The following is a 21778-nucleotide window of genomic DNA, read 5'->3' as shown; positions in this document are numbered from 1 at the left end:
TGCCTTCACATATGGCAGCATGTAGAGAGCAACTTTTGAACATCCAAGAAAAACCCCCCACAGTTACTCTCCTCTTTAAATAAAAGCTAGAGGACACTGGGAGAATGCGGAATAGCAGCGTTGCCTCACCTGTGGTCCATTGAGTAACTGCTGTCTGGAATCGGCTGGGACGGTGGAAGGTGAGTGGGAAAAAGTCGCTCTGGTTTTGGATTCTGTGCTGTACTGGGTGATGCATGGTGTAATGGAGACACTGGAGTGCTTGAGGGTGTTGGGGGGTTGGAGGGCCTCATTCCAACTTGCGGCTTCTGATCATAGGCACTGAAAAGAAAAACAAAATACTATCATGGAAAACAAACTACACACCGCACTCTTGGGTTCCGGAAATCATTACGCTTTTTTCTGCAAATGATTGGGGGCGGATGTAAATGCAATCTTTAAAAATAAATATGGCATCTGTTGCTGCATTTTTGGGGAGAATTTAAAATGTAATTATGACTTTTTTTTGCTGTTTCTTTATCGGGACCTTAAGGTCTAAAAATAACTTTGTTTAAATGTGCCTAGTACAGAATAAGTATACAGTATACAAGTCTTGCTTTTAGGATATCTCCGTGCAGGCTAATAGCAAAGCGAGGGGATTTGTGACTAGCCTGCCCTCTGTTCAACCATCTGACCTGTCCACGTCCCCAGCGACAGAGTACAATGGTCTTAATGAGGACATCAGACCAGCCCCCTGCCACCAGACCACCGGCCCAAAGTGTTTTATTAGGTTATCACCGCATGTGAAAGAGAGGACAGAAGAGCTTTAGCAGGAGATACGTCTATTATGGTCCAGAGACTATGCACTGTGCATATTCTTATCTGAGGGATCTAAGGGAAATACCACCTAGGCCTCCCAACTCTTGGACGCAAACTATGAGCCTATGAGCCTAATTCAGACCTGTTCGCTCGCTAGGGGTTGTTTTTTTTTACAGTCCTGCGTTTGCATAGTCGCCGACCATAGGGGAGTGTATTTTCGCTTTGCAAGTGGGTGATCGCATGTGTAGCAGAGCTGTACAAACAGATTTTGTGCAGTGTCTGCGCAGCCCAGGACTTACTCAGCCGCTGCGATCACATCAGCCTGTCCGGGACGGGAATTGAAGTCAGGAACCCTCCCTGCAAACGCTTGGACACGCCTGTGTTTTTCCAACCACTTCCAGAAAACGGTCAGTTGTCACCCACAAACGCCTTCTTCCTGTCAATCTCCTTGCGAACGCCCATGCGAATGGATTCTTCGCACAAACCCATCGCTGAGAGGTGATCCGCCTTGTAACCGCGCAACACGCCTACGCATTGCAGTGCATGCGCAGTTTAGACCTGATCGCCCGCTGTATGAAAACGCAGCCTAGCATTCAGGTCTGAATTAGACCCAATGATAAATCAGAACACACAACTTTTAACATCAGTATATAATAAACTATAGATCTATAAAAAAAAAAATATGTAGAACAAAAATGTTTAAATAAAATGGATCTCTAGCGTCCGGTATATCACGCATAAGGTCACGATATCCATATGCGTTATCAGACAGTAAATTGCCCGCAAAGCCGTCTCGCAGACTTTTTTACTGCCCTTGTTTCAATCAACAGAACGATCCCTATAAAACAGACAATTTAATGTTTCATGATTAGGTCTCTCAAGTGGGGATAACCAGACTACTTTTTCAGACTATAAACAAAGCGAGAAAGGATTACGACTTGTTACATTAACAGTTATATAAAACTAAAAAAAAATATATATATAGCAGAAACATCACCTGATCTGCAAGATCTACCTACAAGGCCCAATCCATTGCGAACTGGACACGCAGCACGGTGTAAATCACTTTAAAAGCCTGTCTCGCCTATACTAAACAAAAATGCATTACGGTAAAGAAAGCAAAGGTTAAAAAGCTTTTTGAAAACACTCTGCTGAAAAGCATTATTTTTCATCTAAAGGAACGAAGAGCCAGGAGGCCCCATAAATTATACAACTGGCAACTAGGGAGACTAGTAAATTAGAAAGGTGTCTTAATCTCTTTGGGTGGTGATTGTGAATTCATCTGCTGAGGTTGCAGAGAAATCAAACAGATTCAATAAGACAAACCGGAGGGGGAGGTGTATCAAGCCTAGGAGATCGATCAAGTGGAGAAGATGCCCAAAGCAACCAATCCGCTTCTTTCATTTTATAAACAGCGCTAGAAAAATGACAGAAGCGGATTAGCAACTTCTCCACTTTATCTCTCTCCAAGGCTTGATACACCTCTACCAAATTTCTTTTCCTTTTATTTATTTTTAGATTTCAAGAGGCAAATTCTATTTAAAATGTTACAAAAGCTTCCAAAACATCATCTTCAGATTGTTTACAAATAGGTTATTTATTTTTAAAAAATCTATTTCCCTGTTGTAAGTACCATTAGCAACTTTTTGTGGCCCTTCGGGTGGAAAACAGGCCCGCGTTGTGTGCTGGGCCTTTGAGCCGGCAGGTGAATAGTTTTTGAAAATAAATCTGTATGAGCTGCACCCCCCCCCCCCCCCCCCATTCACTGTAATTACAGTAGTTGCAACAATATGGCAGATATTTATAGGCCGTTAATCCTTAGTGCTGAATGAGGAACATTTATTATTAATTTAGTTATTTATTAATGATTATTTATATCTCTCAAATATTATGCGCGCTTTACAGAGAATATCTAGTCAGATCAGTCCCTGCCCCAGTGGCGCTTGCAATCTTTGGGGTCTATGTACTAAGACTTGAAGAGAGCTAAAGTGGACGGAGATAAAGTACCAGCCAACCAACTGCTGTCATTTTTCAAACACAGATGTATTAAGCCAATCAGCTCCAATATGTAAATTGACAGTTAGGAGCTGATTGGCTGGTGTGTATCACCTTCCACTTATCACTGCTTTATCACTTCTCCAGGCTTAATACATCTGCCCCACAGCCTGTAGATAGTTAGGAGCTGATTGGCTGGTACTTTATCTCCATCTCTCTTCAAGGCTTAGGGCAAATAGGGGTCTATGTAGTATCACATGGACATGCATACACACAATGGTGTATCTATAATGGCCACAGGGTGTGTGTGAGGTACACATGGGGAGCCCACCCTGCAAACCCTGCACCCAGGTGTTATACTGACCTCTCCGGAGTCCTGCGCTTCACCAGGAAAATGGCGCGGTTGCCATCTTTCCAGTGATTTGCTCATGCACAGTAGTCTCCGGCACGGGCACAGTCCTCTCTAAAGCAACCCCTGCATACACTTAAGGGTTATTTGTCTTTGATCAGAAGCCAATTAAAGTGCCAGTATGTTTTTTGGAGTGTGGGAGGAACTGAAGCATATGGGGGAAATCCTCAAACACTGGGAGAACATACAATCTCCACACAGACAGTACACTGGTCAATAATTAAACTTCTCATGACCTCGTGTCTGTGAGGCAGTAATGCTAGCCACTATGCCAACGGTGCTGCCCCAACTTTTGTGTTATTTAGAAAACGCAACAGCAGAAAAATGAGTACAATTGATTGGTTCACATATTTTTATTCTGGACCGGCATATATGAAGAAAAAAGTATTTACTATTTCTAACAAAGTTAATTCAATTGTATGCAAGAAAACTATTATCAAATGTAAAAGCATAATCTAGGCTTTTTTCTGCATGCTTTACCATGCGTTGCCTCTTCCCTGTCACGGTCAGAGAAAAGCAGACTCAGCGGGCATTCTGGTGGTTAAAAAATAAAAATGGCTGCTGCCAATGTAACTTTTGCGTACATAAGACAATGGGGTTAATTCAGACCTGATCGTTAGGCTGCGTTTTCCTACAGCGGGCGATCAGGTTTAAACTGCGCATGCGTATGCACCGCAATACGCAGGCGCGTTGCATGGGTACAAAGCGGATCGCCGCTCAGCGATGAGTTTGTGCGAAGGATCCATTTGCACGGGCGTTTGCGAGATTGACAGGGAGAAGGCATTTGTGGGTGGCAACTGACCGATTTCTGCGAGTGTTTGGAAAAACGCAGGCGTGTCCATGTGTTTGCAGGGCGGGTGTCTGACGTCAATTCCGGTCCTCAACAGGCTGATGTGATCGCAGCGGCTGAGTAAGTCCTGGGCTGCGCAGGGACTGATCGCAGCAGTGCAAAAATCACCTGCCAGGTCTGAATTAGGCCCAATGATAGGCTATTTTTTTGTTTTTCCCTCACAGTCATAATGTTAAACCCGAATGTAGGGTTTTAATGTGGCTGACAGCCTTAATCGCAACTCAACATTCATCACACACAACATTCATCCTGCGCAAAAGGGACATTCAGTAAATACTCAAGGTAAAAATGATTATTGTGCTTACCTGACATTGTACAGGCACTTTTCTCCATAGCTGAACTTAAACGGATGTTCCTGACTGCAAGCAGTGTTCAATTCAGAGCAGGGACTGTGGGGTTCTTTCTTAATTTTCAAAGGGACACCATGAAAGGCCACTAGGAAACAAAAAACATACACGGTTATTAGATATCAATGTCATATTGTACAATACTTATTAACTAGTAAAATGTGACATAGAAAACACCAAACAAAATGTCTCAATCTTGAATAAAAATGGACGCCAAATATCATGCTGTTAGAAAAGTAAATTTGTCAGAACAATGAGAAAATCTGATCTCAACTCTTACTTCAAAATGAGATTGTTTTGTGTACTGCAATACTGTCAACGCATTGTAGAAGCAGTCATTTTGTTGGCCTAATCAACAGGAACAAGATATCACAGTGCCTGGATAATGCTACAAGTTTCTATAGGATAAAAACTGAGCAACAAAATGGCTCCCTCCCTTATTTGAGCGACAAAATGGCTCCCTCCCTTATTTGAGCGACAAAATGGCTCCCTCCCTTATTTGAGCGACAAAATGGCTCCCTCCCTTGAGCATAGGCCACAGTGAGGGATGTTTTTTGACAACAGAAGAGATGTCACGGCTCATAGGATACTTCAACTTAGAAAATAAATGCCAATGGACGGGTTACAGTGACCTTGGGCAATATTAAATAGTCTGCGAGGTGCAGGCTGTTCAGGAATATCTGCCAGTATGCCTGTATTTTTAAAGCGGCATTCATTTACGAGTCAAAACCAACCTGGTTTTGTCTTGTAAATGACTGCTGCTTTAAAAATACGGGCATAGTCGCAGAAATTCCCAAACAGCTATTACATATTGCCGGCAGGGGCAAATCACAGTACAGATGTGTCCTCATACATCTTGCCTCAATACGCCATGTGGTGTGAGGTGCCTTGACACGAGTGAGCTGCCAGGTGCTGTGCATCTCTGCTAATGCCAGGTGCCATTTATTGCTGAAAATGCATTTTAGACACAACACGACGTGACTACAACGCACCAGGAGACTGTGCTGAATAATGTGATATATGATATGACACTTATATAATATGTGTGACTGCATCTGTATATGAAGTATAACAAAACTTACATTGGAAAAAAGCTGCGGCTGCAACATTGTAGCACTCTGTGTACAGATACAGAAGGGGAAATTCAATTGTAGGCAAAGTGGTCAAATTGGGGTTGCCGCTGCATTTAAATGCTGGCCAAGGCAGCTCGATTTGCACTCTTCGCCCGACCTGATTGGCTCCCCTGTCGCTCAAAAGTGCTCGCTACCCTATGAGGTAGTGAACACTTTTGAGCAAGATCCCGCCGCCGTAAAGTGAAGTGGGTGTTGCACTACCCAGCCGGGCAAATCCTTTTGTCCATAATTGAATTCCCCACATAGACTCAGTCGTACACAGATAGACAAATGTTACATATGAAATTAGGCAGCACAGTCTCCTGGTGCATCCTAGTCACATTGCGTTGCAACTAAGATGCATTATTGGGGAAAAAATATGCAAAAAGAGACACCCAACACTTGTAGAGTCTCATGGGACCAGTCGCGCCGACAGCGTCTGTTTGGTGCGATAACAGCAATGGTGCATGAGGACGCATCGGTAGTTTTATTTGTATGCCATGGGGCATATTTACAAAGCAGCAGTTTCTATAACTGAAATGCTCCCCCAAAAACCAATCATTGCTACATTCAAAAAGATAATGGCCCAATTACACACAGAAAATTTAGATCAAAGTTGTTTCCCATAGATTTGATGTATTTAGGACCATCATTGATACAGTAAACCGCAAGATTGGGCGCTGTGACATGTAACTAGTAACATTTAAATCGCTGCCATGTAACTCTATAAAGACCAGCCTGACAAAATGTGAAACAAGCGCCTCCCGTCGGGTATCCAGCTTTTGTAAAAGCCTGGGGTGTGTGGCCGATTGCTATGGGATGTCTGAATGAAATTAATAAGAATGATAGCATTCTGTCCCTCTCTGCTTATTTATATTCAAATAAGAATATCCGCCATTCTTATGCACTTATTCAGTATTGCCAATCTGGCCAGTAAATCACAACTAAGAGAAATATAGAATTTATTATATTTGCAGTGGGCGGAATTGCCGTATCATATATAGCGCAGTCCAGAGGCTAGACTCCCGAATTGGCTCTGTAATGTACCACAAATCTGGAACTTTAGATGGGCTTAATGATTCAAGCTAAACTCATGCAAGAAGGGATTCAGATTATAGGTCGACAGTCATTAGGCCGACATACCTCCTAACTATCCCGATTCCAGTGGGAAAGTCCCGCTATTTGGATACTGTCCCGCTGTCCCTCCCGCAGGTCACGGTGTCCCGTCGGTGGGGGTGGGGGTGGGGGGGGGGAGGGCGGTTGGGGGAGGCTTTGATCACCCGCTGCTCTGTTCGGCAAAGCAGCCGGTGATCACTGAATACATGCTGTGCGCACGGCATCTAAACAGTGCAGGGACTGAAGCAGGGGGCTGCCCAGCTGCTCAGGGAGCGCTGCCAACGCCCTCAAAACACCGGAAAACGGGTCCTCAGAGCATGACCACGCCCACTTGACTGGCCACGCCCCTCCCACCCGAGGCCACATCCCTTTTTCCGTGACTGTCCGGATCCCCAGAGACTAAAGGTTGGGAGGTATGCCGACATGGGCATAAGGTCCACATATGAAGGGTCGACGCTGGAATTTGTTGACCGGTTCAAAAGGTCGACAGGTTCATATGGTCAACGCATGTTTTTGGGGGGTTATTTTTTCATGTTTTTGGACTTTTTTTCATTCCTTGTCTTTCCATGTCACAAATCATAACCTTTAGTAACCTTGTGGTGTGCAGAGCGGAGCGAGATGCCGGTCTTGAAGCGTGATGAGCGAAGCGAGCCCGCAAAGGGATGCGTTTCTACAAATGGCAGTCTCAGATGGAAAAACTATCCACACTAACCCCAAAAATGCAAATAACGTGTGTAGACCATTTGTGTGTCAAACATTGTCATGTCGACCTTTTGACCCCGTCGACATTTTGTACATGACATTTTGTACCATGGTCGACAGGCAAAATGTCGACACAGACAAAAGATCGACATATGAAAGGTAATTTTGTATGTCGATCTTTTGTCCATATCGACATTCTGCCTGTCTACCATAAGGGGGTGACTTAATGACTGTAGACCTACTGAATGTAGATCTTCTATATCACACCCAAGCAAGGAGAAGGAAGTTTGATCATGCTGAAATCCATTCTACCATATCTGAGCGCAACGGTTAGATGATATCATATTTCAAACAGTTTTGCCATTTGAATGGCGAAACGCGAACGGTAACAGTCTCCAGGACGATTGAAAACACTGTTAAACATGAAATAAAATGCAGCTATTTAGCCTCAAACGGGCAACAGTTTTCAGAATTATGAATGTGAGCTGCAGAACCAAATCAGATTAAATTCATGATGACACAAAGTCTCAGGCCGTCGCACCAGACAAATTCAATTACATTTAGAATCAGTTCTAAATATTCAAGGGGGAAATGTATCAAACCTTTGCAAGAGATAAAGTGGAGAAATTGCGTATTATGCATTATCGGAGTTTGATAAATTGAGAGATACAGATGTTCCCGTACTAGTGTACGGGGCCACGTTTCGCTACGGGGATGACAGATAAGCTGAGCTTTCAGCGCAATCTCCTGTTACCTGTTTAATAAGTTTTACAAAAGTATATTCTCACCTACTTATAAGGAAAATGGATAGGCCCCTGATAAACACAGTTTTGTTTTTTTTCTACTTCATTCAGGAAAGTAACTAATGAATATTAATTTCTTTGCCAACTTTGAAATTTGAGATGCGAGGAAACTGCAAGAGGAGCAGGCTGTTACATTTATATGCTTCCCTTCAACAACAACCGGAAAGGAATACCCTGTAGTTCCCTTTAAATGGCAGTATTTTCATGCTACCAAAAGCTTGTGCATCTGATGAGGACGCAGTCATCCCCTCGCCAGGAAAGCTGCACACTCAATCCTGCAATTTGCTTCGCCTTCCCACATGGAGCTGGTTGATGTTAAAACCTGTTAAGTACTAAATTATTCCTTATCAAATCACCATCATCTGGAGTCATGATCAACACTAATTAAATTAAAGTCTCTGAACACGGCTCCAGTCTTCTGCCTGCTATGTACATTTTGCTTGAACGCTGGAGAAAATAAAATAAAAAAAATCTTTAATGTATGTGGACTGTGCTGCATCGTCTAAAGTTTGAGAGTACAGCACTTCAGCATTGCATACTACAGTAACACTTTATCCAGAATGCTGAATAAGTACCAAGTGCTCCTACCAGAGCCGGCTCTAACCAGTATGATGCCCTAGGCAAGATTTTGGCTGGTGCCCCCTAGCACCGTCACTAGTTCTGCAGGAGATGCCTGCAATGAGTCATCTGACAGCTCTGCTAACGTCTGGCGCCTTTTGTTTCTGAAAATGCATCTTATCTGCATTACTATGTGGCTAGGATGCACAAGCAGCTTCCGCTGATTAAAATGATATGCAGCATGCCTATATTCTGTGTACGACTGCGGCTGTATCTACATACGAAATGCTACATTACAGTGATTTCCAGGAATACACTGCAATGTAGTATTTCGTATGTAGATACAGCCGCAGTCACACACAGAATATAGGCATGCCGCATATCATTTTAATCAGCAGAAGTTGCTGGTGCCCCTAAGCATACCAAATGCCCTAGGCATTTGCCTAGTTTGCCTATGCCTAAGGCCGGCTCTGGCTCCTACAGTACATCGTCTACATTATGCCAGTGTTGCATAATCCAGTGCACATAGCACAGCCTCAGACAGAGAGAAAATAAATAAATTACAGGATGCACACTGAGCAGATCTGGAGAGCAGTTACTGTATGCACCGCAATCTAATTGAAATTTTATATATATATATATATATATATATATATATATATATATATATATATATATTGAAGCTGTTGCAGCACTAAGGTACCAACCCTATTTTTGGGAAGCAGTTAGCTTCCCAACGGACGGGATCCCGGAAGTCGATATACCGACGCCGGGATCCCGAAGGACACAATCCCAGTGTCTACGTACCGACGCTGCACGGAATGCCAGAGTCACAATACAGACAGCCGGCATCCCGATCTTTCTGACAGCGGGACGCGCTGCCGCGAGGGGGTGGGGTTGGGGGAGGTTAGGTTTAGGCAGGACAAAAGGGGTTAGGGTGTAGGGCCAGGAAGGTTAGGGTTAGGGACTGGAGAGGAAAAGTTAGGTTTAGGCACATAGAAGGGGAGGTTAGGGTTTGGCATCAAGCGGGGAGGGTTAGGTTTTGGCAGCGGGGGAAGGGAGGGTTAGGTTTTGGCAGCGGGGGAAGGGAGGGTTAGGTTTTGGCAGCGGGGGAAGGGAGGGTTAGGGTGAGCCACCACCCGGAAGGTGCAGATATATAATGTGCAGAGAAAGTTAGATTTGGGAGGAGTGTGTCCAAACTCCAAGACCTAAATTGCAGTGTAAAAATAAAGCTGGCCGGCATTTGTGGACTACATGCAAAAGTAGCCAGTATTTATTCTGCATGCAACATATATGTGTTTGTACCCCTTGTATTGCAGCATGATTTGCCCAGGGGCGAACTTACTTGCTCTTTTTTTTTTCTCCTATCCAGTGGTGGATTTTACCTATAGACTGCAGAATTGTTTAAGTAGCGGCTCGTACTTTCCATGTACCACCAGATATTCTCTGTTCCACAACTACCCGATTATGTTACCAGTGGTCCTGGCCGCTTTCCCTCACCCCTGCCATTCTAAAAATAGTAGATGGCCCATGCAGAATGATGTGAGTTGTATTATTATTATACTTTATTTATAGGGTCTACAGCACCTTACAAAGTACAGCTTAAGTCCTGAAGAAGAAGATTTATCAAGCCGTGGAGAGTGATAAATTGCGCGGTGATAAAGTACCAACCAACCAGCTCCTAACTGTCATGTTACAGGCTGTGTTTGAAAAATGACCACCAGGAGCTGATTGGTTGGTACTTTATCTCTCTTCACTTGATCTCCGTCAAAGCTTTGATAAATCTCCCCCGGTAAGTTTAAAAACAAATCCTTAAAAGAAGAAAATAAAATGGTTCTAGATTGATAAGAAGTGATCAGTGCACGGTTTGTTTACACCTGTGGGTGCAGTGGCAAACGCAGGATTTCTAGAGGGGGGTTTCCAAATGCAATCCACAATCTCCCACTTGGCGGAACGTGGAATACAGTATTAATATTTAACACAATATATGGTCTATAGTGTATGCTGCATCAAACATATTTAAATATAAATAAGTAATCAGGAAGAGATTAAACATACTATAATAAATAAATACATAAATATAATGGAACCAGAACTGCACTTTCTAAGCACACATTCTCCCACCTCATGATAAGGCTCCTGTCTCTTCTTTCTGGTAGCTACTCTCTGGTCCAGTGCACTGATTGAGGGCTCAGATCCACACACAGCAAACTTGGTAGAAGAAGCTGCTACCACTGGGCATGTGCAGCAGCTCTGCTCTGTCCCTTACACTGCATGATATGGCAGCAGCTCTAGTAACCGTATTATATACCATTGCCATTGTTGTTATAATTTGAGCCACTTGCCAAGAGGAGGGGGTTTCTGGGCAACCAGAAACCCCCCCTGCGTTTGCCTATGGGGTGAGCAGCTAGGCGTGAGATTTTACAAACACATGACAAATCCTGGGGCACATACGCGCCTCTGTTAAGGCCCATATACACTAGAGCGATATCATGCCTTTTGTATCGCAAGTAAATGGACCACATCGCCTGTGGTCAACTTATGATTAAGATCTGAGGCGCGCTCCCGGGTGGTCGTAAGCAGGGTTTTTAGATCTTACCTGCAGCAGGTAAGACTAAGATCTGGCCCTGTCGAATGCAATCTAACGTTAGCACATCGCGAGTGAGGAGCTGCCGGCGGCTGGCGGGGAGATGAAAGGGGTATCGCATGCGACGACCTCGTTTAAGGGTATGGGCAACTTTAGTGTAAGCCCCAAAACCGACCAATAGAGGCAATCTGACATATTCCAATATCCGACGCATCCTGACTACAGAACTCTGAACTATAATTCCCTATGACATCTCTTCTAGAGGGAACAAAAGGTGGATGGCGGCCAAGAATCCAGATAGGAAGGTAAGTGCTAATTACTCATGGAGGTCAGAGTTTATGGGATTCGGTCTTTAGGTCGACAGTAAGTCAACACTGTCTAGGTTCACCACTATTGGTCGACAGTAAGTAGGTCAACATGGTTTCTAGGTCGACAGGGGCTCTAGGTCGACATGAGTTTTACGCAATTTTTTTTTCCATTTTGAAAACTTTTTTATACTTTACGATCCACGTGGGCTACAATTGGTAACGGTAACTTGTGCCAAGCGCAGCGGTAGTGGAGCGAGGCACCTTGCCCAAAGTTCGCTCGCCATGCAAGGGGACACTGTGTGGGGTTCCTGGTCATTGTACGGAGAAAACGACACCAAAAAAAGTAAAAAAAACTCATGTCAACCTTTTTTCATGTCGACCTAGAGTCCCTGTCAACCTAGAAACCATGTCGACGTACTTACTGTCGACCAATAGTGGTCGACCTAGACACTGTCGAGCTAAGTCTAATCTACCTAACATACCACACCCGAGTTGGGATGGTGCAATATGACTCCTGGACCACAGGTGACCATACCTCCCAACATGACCCTCTCCAGGAGGGACACAATGCTCTGCTTCTGGACTTTTCTCTTGATTTATGATTACCAGCACCTGTGTGGAACAGGTTAGTGGATAAGAAAGGTGTTTCAGCACAGGTGATAGCAATCATACATTAAGAAGAAATTCCAGAAGCAGAGCATTCTCTCCCTCCTGGAGAGGGTCATGTTGGGAAGTATGGGTGACTATAATGCCCCAAACTGGCTAGCAAACTTAATGAAGCGCCTATAACGTAGGGATTTAAGGAACTTCAGTTAGCACCTGGTTAAATTCCAGAAGCGAGGGGGAAGGCCTGTGTGCAGATAAGGCCGCCAGTGTCACAGGCTCTCTGGATCTGTCTTCCTGTACACAAAACAAGACTGAAAGCACTTGACATATATCAGAGGCTCTCACAGATTCTCTTCCAGTACATTTACCTCTGCCAAACCATCGCCCTTCCCCCACGCCAAAATCCATTACTGAAAGGCCTAATCTCAGCTATCAGCATAGAGTGCCTTTTATGGGACCATTAAACCATTTTTCTTGTTTACCGTGCCCGAAGAAAGATGTGAATTATGTCTGTGACAAATCTAGCGATAACATTTCTAAACTGCTATTAAAACATAAAACAAAAAAAAACAAAAAAAATAAAAAAAACAAACGCAGACCACACGATTGACCTTACTTTCTCTAGTTCGGCGCTGTGATAAGTGTGACATGCCCCGGTTAAGTAACAAAAGTGTGATTTGTTTTGGTTTTTGTCAAGCTAATATCTATGGGAAAGCAGCCTATCAATTCACTAGGAGCCAGTGACCTCAGTGAGGCACGAGGCATTTCCCTGAGAACACTGTTCCACGAGAAAATCTGATACGGTAAGAAGGGATGCCATGCGAATACAACACACAAAGTTTTGGAGGAAGGTATTTTTATTTGTGTAAATCCTGCAAATATAAAACAAAATGTAAATAAAATAAACAAATAAAATAAATATTTATTTATAAAATAAATAAAAATAAATCCTACAAGTATAAAACAAAAATACACAATTATTTGTTGTTATTTAGAATCTCCCAAAATGTTTTTTTTTTTGTGCTTGCTGTACTTAAAATCCCCACAAAGATATATAAGATTAGGATTTTGTGCTAAAAATCCATACTGGGAGTGTGTACTGTATACATTATACAAAGGCAGTAAACCTAAAGTAAAATCAGGTGCTTCTGATTGTGTTTATGCTCAATATTTAAAAGGGCAATGCTTTTACTAGCAAGACACAGCTAGTAAAAACATTGCCCCTTTTCTTCCTCTTCTTACATATTCTTTTCTTGTTTCCTCCTCTTTCCTTTCTTCTCACTCTTGTTCTCACTCTCTTTCTCTCTTTTATTTCCTCATGTTTTTTTATTTTTCTACATCACCTATTATATATTAAAAATGCATTCTTCTTTATGATGTTCATGTCATATACATTGCAATGTCCTTGGATATCTATCTATCTATCATAAGTCACATTTGCATGGTTTTGTATGAAACTTTGCAATAAATATTATTTAAAAAAAAACAACATTGCCCTTTTAAATATTGTGCATAAACATGTTTAGAAACACCGGGTTCCACAACCTGGAAAAGCCTGCGTGATGTCTATTGAATGACTGTCGCTTTAAAATTATAGGAAGGATCACCGAAATCGCACCATACCTGGATCTCGCTGTCGACTGCATAAGCCTCCTGGACAGAACTGAAAATATTACAGATAAATGCGCAGATCCCAAAGAAAGATACATTCATTTACACTACAGACTTCGGGCAGACTCTTTAAGTCATATTGAGCCAAAAAATAGACAGAACAGTGGCCTGCACCCAGATGCACAGCAAGTGTAGACTCAAAGTCAAAAACCTCAAGTTCTGTCAATGCCAAACACACACACATTTTATATATATATATATATATATATATATATATATATATATATATATATATATACATATATACATATACACAAACAGAAAATTCAGCACTCACCATAGCAAGCTCACTTATTCTCACAACATCAATAAATAAATTATGGGGGTTAAGTTAGAGAATTGGCCAATGCACGGAAGCCAGCAAACCGATCGCCAAGGTACCCCACCTTCATGCAGGTCCTACACTATCAGAGTCCTAAAAATTGAAGTGTGATACAGTTGCCAGGTTTTAATTTTCAAGACTCTGTGATAGTGTAGGACCTGCATGAAGGTGGGGTACCTTGGCGATCGGTTTGCAGGCTTTGTATATAATTAAGTAGGTGGCCATGGGCTGCATGCACCCCACCCTATGAGTGGTAAGTGCAGACATTGCACCCCGCTTCTGGGGTGGCGAGCGATGTGGTTTTATATTTGTTAGTGTATATATATATATATATATATATATATATATATATATATATATATATATATATATTATATATTATATATATACACACTCACTGTACACAATTCCTATACAGTAGCTCTTGTGTATTAGCCAACTTTATTTCAGATCCAGTGCATTTGTAAGTTGGTGTGAATTTGGTAGACATTTGCAAACTTAAAAACATACCCGATTAACATTTAAAGTACAAAGGGGGCACTTACAAGTTATTCACAAGCAGTAGGGAGAATTAATATATATATATATATATATATATAAATAAATAAAAGTTAGGGAACATTGTTCCAGATGTCATTACTTCAGACTAGATGGATCCTGAATTAATAATCAAGGTTATCTGTAAGAGATCCGAAATCTCAAACCATCAAATCATTTATGGTTTCATGCTGTGTGACTAAAGCCAATAGTTTGTGCTGTCTGCTTGAGGGAAATATACGATTGTACGTGGGTAGGCACTGAGATGTGGTGGCAGAATGGCTGCGCGTTATATTTATTATTTATTTATTACCAGTTATTTATATAGCGCACACATATTCCGCAGCGCTTTACAGAGAATATTTGCCCATTTACATCAGTCCCTGCCCCAGTGGAGCTTACACTCTATATTCCCTATCACATGTACACGCACACACATTCATACTAGGGTTGATATTGTTGGGAGACAATTAGCCTACCAGTATATTTTTGGATTGTGGGAGGAAACCAGGAGTACCCGGAGGAAAGCCACGCAAGTACGGGGAGAATATACAAACTCCACACAGGTAGGGCCATGGTGGGAATCGAACCCATGACCTCAGTGCTGTGAGGCGGTAATGCTAACCATTACACCATCCGTACTGCCCAGGTATATGCCCAGTGGCGCTGGTCGCTGGTCCATGAAGTGTTTCCCGACTCCACTGAGTAAGTAGAATTGGGGGAGGTGCAGGAAAGAATGGGGGGAAGGGGGTTTCAGAGATGCCAGTTAGAGATGAGGGTGGTGGTACTGGTGGTGGTGGAGGGGAGGAGGGGGGTAGTTTTGTAAAACTGCCTATGAGAGTCAGGCGGCTGAAGGTGTGAACATCACAAAAGTGCCAATGAGTATTTGTAGTTTGTTGTGAAAGTGCCTGAGAGTGCCAAGGTAAAGAAGGGCTGCCATGCCCGGGTGCTAAAATGCCCAGGTATAACACTGCCACCGGTTATAGCCAAAGAGTGCTCTTTAAACACTACCTTCCCCACTTCCTGTATACAGCTGGAAGAACATAATACAAGAGACAGAAAGACAGATGGTCTTTATTTGGCTCAACAGTGCAGCTGTAAAATTTGTTAAGGGCAAAGGTGATTCCTGCTAATGACACTGGAAGGATACGGTGTTAAATCCTAGACTACCTAATTGATTTTCTGTAAGTGAGCAGTATTTTTCTCTGTCTAGGGTAAAAGAAGTAATAACTTAGCACAACCTGAGCCCCCTGGGTCATTGTCACATTTCATCCTTAAATTTCTTTAATAGGAGCGACACAACAGCTAACTTACTTGCTAAAAATGAATTCATAATTCTGATTGGCGCAAACTAAAATATATCTAGAATACAAAAAAACATGCAATTATATTTTATTGTTTATGATGTAAATGTGCTCAATTTATTATTTGTTGTTTAAAAACTTTTCAAAAGAGAAAATGAGTCGCAAAGTCCAAAAAAGGTTTTCAGCGTGACCTTTTGCAAATGGATTTTGCTGCGATACAATGGTATTTATATAAACTCAAGGACCGCCAAAAAGGTTTTGCTCATTTCACTTTAGAAGCAATAACCTACTGACTTCTGAAGAATGATATCTGACATCATCGTAAAATCCTGTGCCCTATGGAAAAGCAGCCACTGTCTCATAATATATGAGCCAGTGATGGGACAGCCAGTAAAGCTCAATGGGTGTGTGTGTGTGTGTGTGTGTGTGTGTGTGTGTGTGTGTGTGTGTGTGTGTGTGTGTCGGAGGGGGTATCAAACTTTGGAGTGATAAAGTGGAGAGAGAGAGAGTACCAACTAATCAGCTCCTGTCCTTTTTTCAAACATTGGGGCCCATTTATCAACGAGTAATAAAACTCGTTCTGGATGATAAACCTCGTTGCATATAATAAATGGTGCTCCAGCCAATCAGCTTCCAACTGTCATTTTTCAAGCACATGACAAGAGCTGAAATCATAACAGTTAGGAGCCGATTGGTTAGAGAGCCATTTATCATACGCTAACATGCTTTATCATTCACAATGCGTTTAATCACTCGTTGGTAAATGAGCCCCCTAACAACAGAGCAGATGAAGCGCGCGGTCTGTATCACATGATCACTCTCCTTCCTCCATAGGACAGAACTGCGCAATTCCCACTTAATTAAAGCAGGGTAAAGCCTTTATAGGCTGCTGTGGATCCACTAGCACACGTGAACAGACATCCTCTGTGGAGGGGCACATTACAAAACAAGTGCAACAGGGTGACAGGTGGAACAGTGGGATTGATGTATTAAGCCTGGAGAAGTGATAAAGCAGTGATAAGTGCAAGGTGATAACACACCAGCCAATCAGCTTCAATATGTAAATTTACAGTGAGGAGCTGATAGGCTGGTGCGCTATCACCTTGCACTGGTTTATCGCTTCTCCAGGCTTAATACATCTGCCCCAGTCTCTTCAAAAGTGCGTTGTGCAGTTCTAGGCTTACTCTAAACTTGCAGAAGTGGGTTGAAAATCTGGAAACCACGGAAACCACTGAATTGCCAGATTTGTTTGTTATAACTCTAAGGGTGTGTACACACGGTGAGATATTTTCTTTCGATTTTGACTGTATAGTCAAAATCACAAGAAAAGTTAGTGCAGATCGCAAGGTGAAAGTCACCTTGCGATCCCGATGCGCGGTCCCGCCAGGTCGTCATCGCAAGAAAAGATAGACTGTGCAGGCAATTCAATCCTTGCTAGATCGGTGTACTATCTAGTTCATCTCACATGTCAATGATATCTCACATAAGCCAAAATCTCACATAAGCCAAAATCTCACATAAGCCAAAATTGTAAGCACACATAGTCCATATCTCAAGAAAAGTTAGTCAAAATCTGTGCTATCTGGGCTCCGGTGAGTTCAAGGGAAATCGCAAGTGAAAATCGGGCATAGCAAGGATCTCACCGTGTGTACACACCCTAATACCCCTTTCACATTGCACAAATAACCCGGTATCGACACGGCAATATACGGGTCAGTGTGCGATGTGAAAGCACTTTGTCCGAATTAGGGGTCGCCTGACCCGGTAATTCAACCCGGTATAAAAGAAGGGTTATACCCGGGTTGAATACCGGGTCAGGCGCAGTGTGAATGGGTTGCCGGGCTGAAGCGACACGGCTCCCATTCACAGCACAGGGAGAGGCGGCGCAGGAGATGAGCTCATCTCCTAGCGCCGCCTCCACCCCGCTGCTGCTGCGCCCGCCCCCCCGGCTGCTATGGCAACCGACCCGGTATATTGCCGGGTCAGAAAGCCATCGAAGCAGAGCAAATGCCGGATCCCACCCGGTAAGGACACGTTTCTCTTACCGGGTGGGATCCTGCTTTTGTGATCTGAAAGCGGTATAACTCTTATTTATTTCACAGTTAAATAGCAGCTGATGCTACAGATCGGAGTCTATTTGATTAAATGCATTGTCTTACATTTGAGTCAAGCTCCCGGGAAATATGCGGTCCATGGTGGTCATTCCGAGTTGTTCGCTCGCTAGCTACTTTTAGCAGAAATGCAAACACAAAGCCGCCGCCCTCTGGGAGTGTATCTTAGCATAGCAGAATTGCTAACGAAAGATTAGCAATTCTGCTATTATTTCCTTGCAGTTTCTGAGTAGCTCCGGACCTACTCCTAGATTGCGATCACCTCAATCCGTTTAGTTCCTAGTTTGACATCACAAACATGCCCAGTGTCTGGCCAGCCACTCCTCCGTTTTCTGCTGGCACGCCTGCGTTTTTTAGCACACTCCCAGAAAACGCACAGTTACCACCCAGAAACACCCACTTCCTGTCAATCATTCTCCGATCAACAGAGCGACTGAAAAGCTTTGTTCGCCCGTGAGTAAAATAGCATAGTTTTGTGTAAAATTGCTTAGCGCGTGCGCCCTGCTGTGCATACGCATGCGCAGAACTGCCGGATTTTAGCCTATTAGCAATTCTGCTAAAAATAGCAGCGAGCGAACAACTCGGAATGACCAACCATGTGAAGAATAGAGGGCCGAACTTCCGGCACCAGGAGTGTCATCCATCACCCATCTAAACAGTATAAAAAGCACTCAGCCTTTGACCTTGCCACCTTTCTGTATTTACTCGTCTTCTTGCCAAACTTGTATACCCATATAGTTTCCATTAAGGGTACAATAGTCAATAAATAAGTTACACTATCAAATGAAAGAATTGCGCTTTTATTTTAATTTTTTTTTTTCTCCAAGCCATCACTGTAAATTAAAACAATGTAAAACAGGCACACCATATATGCCAACTTGCTGATTAGTATATGGGGTGTGAGAGGCTTAGACAAAAGGTAACATGGTGTGAATTATGCATTCTCGCAAGTTCTCTCTGTAAGCTACAGTACCAACAAGTCACAATTCAGAGATGGTAAGAAACACGCATAATGAAAATATGATATGGTTCATCCAATGGAAACCAGTTATAAGTCTAGCTGGGAAATGATTACTAGATGAACAAAACATTTCACAGTATTAATTGTGAACCAAGATCTCTTATCCTCCACGATATGTTAGGAACCTGAAATGTAACATAGGTATTCTTAAGGAGGGAAATAGTAAAACTACATAATTAGAATTTTAATAAATTTCCCCTAAGGGGATGAAAAAGGGGTTGACATAATGACATCATTACTGATGTGTGGCTTGCGTTGCGTGAACAATAACGCCCAAACGGACCAAAATTTGGATTGCACCTGCAGTGGGGTAGAATTTAATATACTACAAAAATGGTCCTGTCACTTTTTACCGTACCTGCTACGGGTGCTCCTCGGGTAACGCCAAGAACCATGGGCTAATATTTACTTACATTAAGACGTCTCAAATTTACATCTCTATAGATTTACCAAACTTTTAACACTCATTTATATTTACAACCATGAAAATCAGAAATTCCAGTGCGACGAAGGGGTAGAACATCTAGTATATTTATAAAAATAGTGGTTCAGGATCTGGAGAAACTGATAAAGGAAGCACTCACCTCATCTCTCATAGATAAAGTATAGGACCAGCACTCACACTCAGTTTTCCGTAGAAGGCTTTATTCAGATACAAGGCATATTACAGGGAAACGGCCGTGTTGGCTATTTCCATCAGAAGGCCCTTGATGAAAACTCATGTAGATCAGGTGAAACGGACGTGTTTTCTTTATATATATAATATATATGTATACACATACATACATACACAAGTTTAGCGACTCTTTTTGTCTTTATAAATAAATATGCAATGCACTCAGGCCTCTGTGTCTGTAACTGTGGATCCAGACCTCTGAAACGAACATATGCAAACGCTAACTGTCTCTGCAAATATTAGCAGTTTGCCGTGTAAAGAGGAGAGCGGTAAGCCATGTTTGACATAAATAAAACAAACTGATGTTGAGTCTTATGCATGACCAAGCTGCAGGTAATTAGTGCACGCAAAGCAAATTAAGCCAGAAGAATCCAAATAGGTTTCCTAGTCACCCGTACCCATATTTTCATTTTTATTAGCACAGGAGGAGCATTTCACATAAGCTTCCCCGCAGCACAGAGTTATCCATTTCTAACAAATTGTGGAATGGTTTTACTAAGTAAGGAAGGGTATCTGCTTTGGGGGGCAGATGGATCAAAGCTTGGATAAAGATAAAGCGCCAACCAATCAGCTTCTAACTGCCATGCTACAGTTTGCGTTTGAAAGATGACAATTAAGTGCTGATTGGTTGGTACATTATCATCACCAAGCTTTGAGAAACCTTCCCCTTGGTGAGTAGAGACTTGGGGCATCATTGCTTGGAAAGTGATAAAATTAAGAGTGATAAGGGGCCAGCCAATCAGGTCCTAACTGCCATGTCACATGCTGTGTTTGTAAAATGGCAGTTAGGAGCTGATTGGCTGGTACTTTTTCACTCTCCATTTTATCACTTTCCAAGCGATGATGCATATAGCCCTTGTTCTACCAGTAGACAGCAAAGAAATAGCAGTAACAAGTGCGGTAGATGAAATAAAACCTTTAAAAAGTGGAGATGTTTCCCATAGCAACCAACCAGACTCTAGATATTTTCTACACTGTAATAGATAAATGATAGCTGGAATCTGTCTATGGGCAGCACCTGCCCTAAGCTTTCTACAGCGTGAAGAAGTGGACAAGTGGGGAGGTTGCCCGTAGCAACCAATCAGCTTCTAGTAAGAATTTATCAAGTACATATCGCCCTAGGAGTGTTAGCAAATCTACCCCAAGTACTTGAAAATGATCAACTGTGGAAGTGGGCTCTGCCGGCACTGACCTATAAGGCCGAGTAAAGCGACATGTACCCGGACGATATGCCGATCAACGGGACAACATATCGGATCCGCGGTACACATTAGAACAATGTAAAGAAGGATGGAACAATCTCTCGTTCTGTTTTTCATTACACTGCACGCTGCCGCATGCAGCACGGCCGACTGGACGATATCACATGCGGCTGCTGGAGCGTGCAGAGTAGGCATACACACTGAACGATCCGTCCGATAGGTCGTTCTGATACAACCGGAAACTACATATCGGGCTGAGGTGGTTTTTAGTGTGTACCCGACCTTGGACACTCCAGTATGGAATTCTTTCACAATCAGCCACATGACAGTTCCTACTATCCAAATCTTTATTTATTGGTCCTATATGTGTGTCACTTGGTTAGATTTCGCCTTACCATTTTATTTCAGAGTGGGAAAACCAGTATTACTCATGTGTCACAAAGTTATCTCGGTTCATAAAAGTAACTTCACTAAAGAGTTCCATATGCAGTACATCTGTTATAGGAAACTATTCCCACCGCATTTCTTAATTCAGATTACATTCAATTATGTTTTGAAACAATGTTTTGAGTTCCATAGACTCTTATATCTTCATTTATATTTATGCATGAAGTTTTTTTTTAGCCCCAGTTCTGTTCACTAAGGTGCTGGGAAGTCGTCAATTCTGCATAATAATAATGTTCACTTTTTTTTTTAAATAGTGCAGACGTGTTGCTCACACCTGTGCATATCATTTCAGCCACTGC

At 42.6% G+C, this 21778-nt stretch overlaps 1 protein-coding gene across 4 annotated transcripts in view; it reads right to left on the bottom strand.

The window, feature by feature from the left end:
- The window catches only part of ETV1 (ETS variant transcription factor 1), a 76469-nt gene that overhangs the window by 39898 nt on the left and 14793 nt on the right, over window positions 1-21778 (bottom strand). For all 4 annotated transcript variants that reach the window (XM_063924422.1, XM_063924425.1, XM_063924423.1 and 1 more), the window contains 2 exons: window positions 4355-4484; window positions 130-318 (listed from right to left, as the gene is read on the bottom strand). In XM_063924422.1, coding sequence (XP_063780492.1) covers window positions 130-318; window positions 4355-4484 — 319 coding nt within the window. The remainder of the gene's footprint in view (window positions 1-129; window positions 319-4354; window positions 4485-21778) is intronic.

Source organism: Pseudophryne corroboree, chromosome 5 (assembly GCF_028390025.1).
Source record: "Pseudophryne corroboree isolate aPseCor3 chromosome 5, aPseCor3.hap2, whole genome shotgun sequence".
In the NCBI taxonomy this organism is placed as follows: Eukaryota; Metazoa; Chordata; class Amphibia; order Anura; family Myobatrachidae; genus Pseudophryne; species Pseudophryne corroboree.
This window is presented reverse-complemented; position numbering and strand designations above follow the sequence as displayed.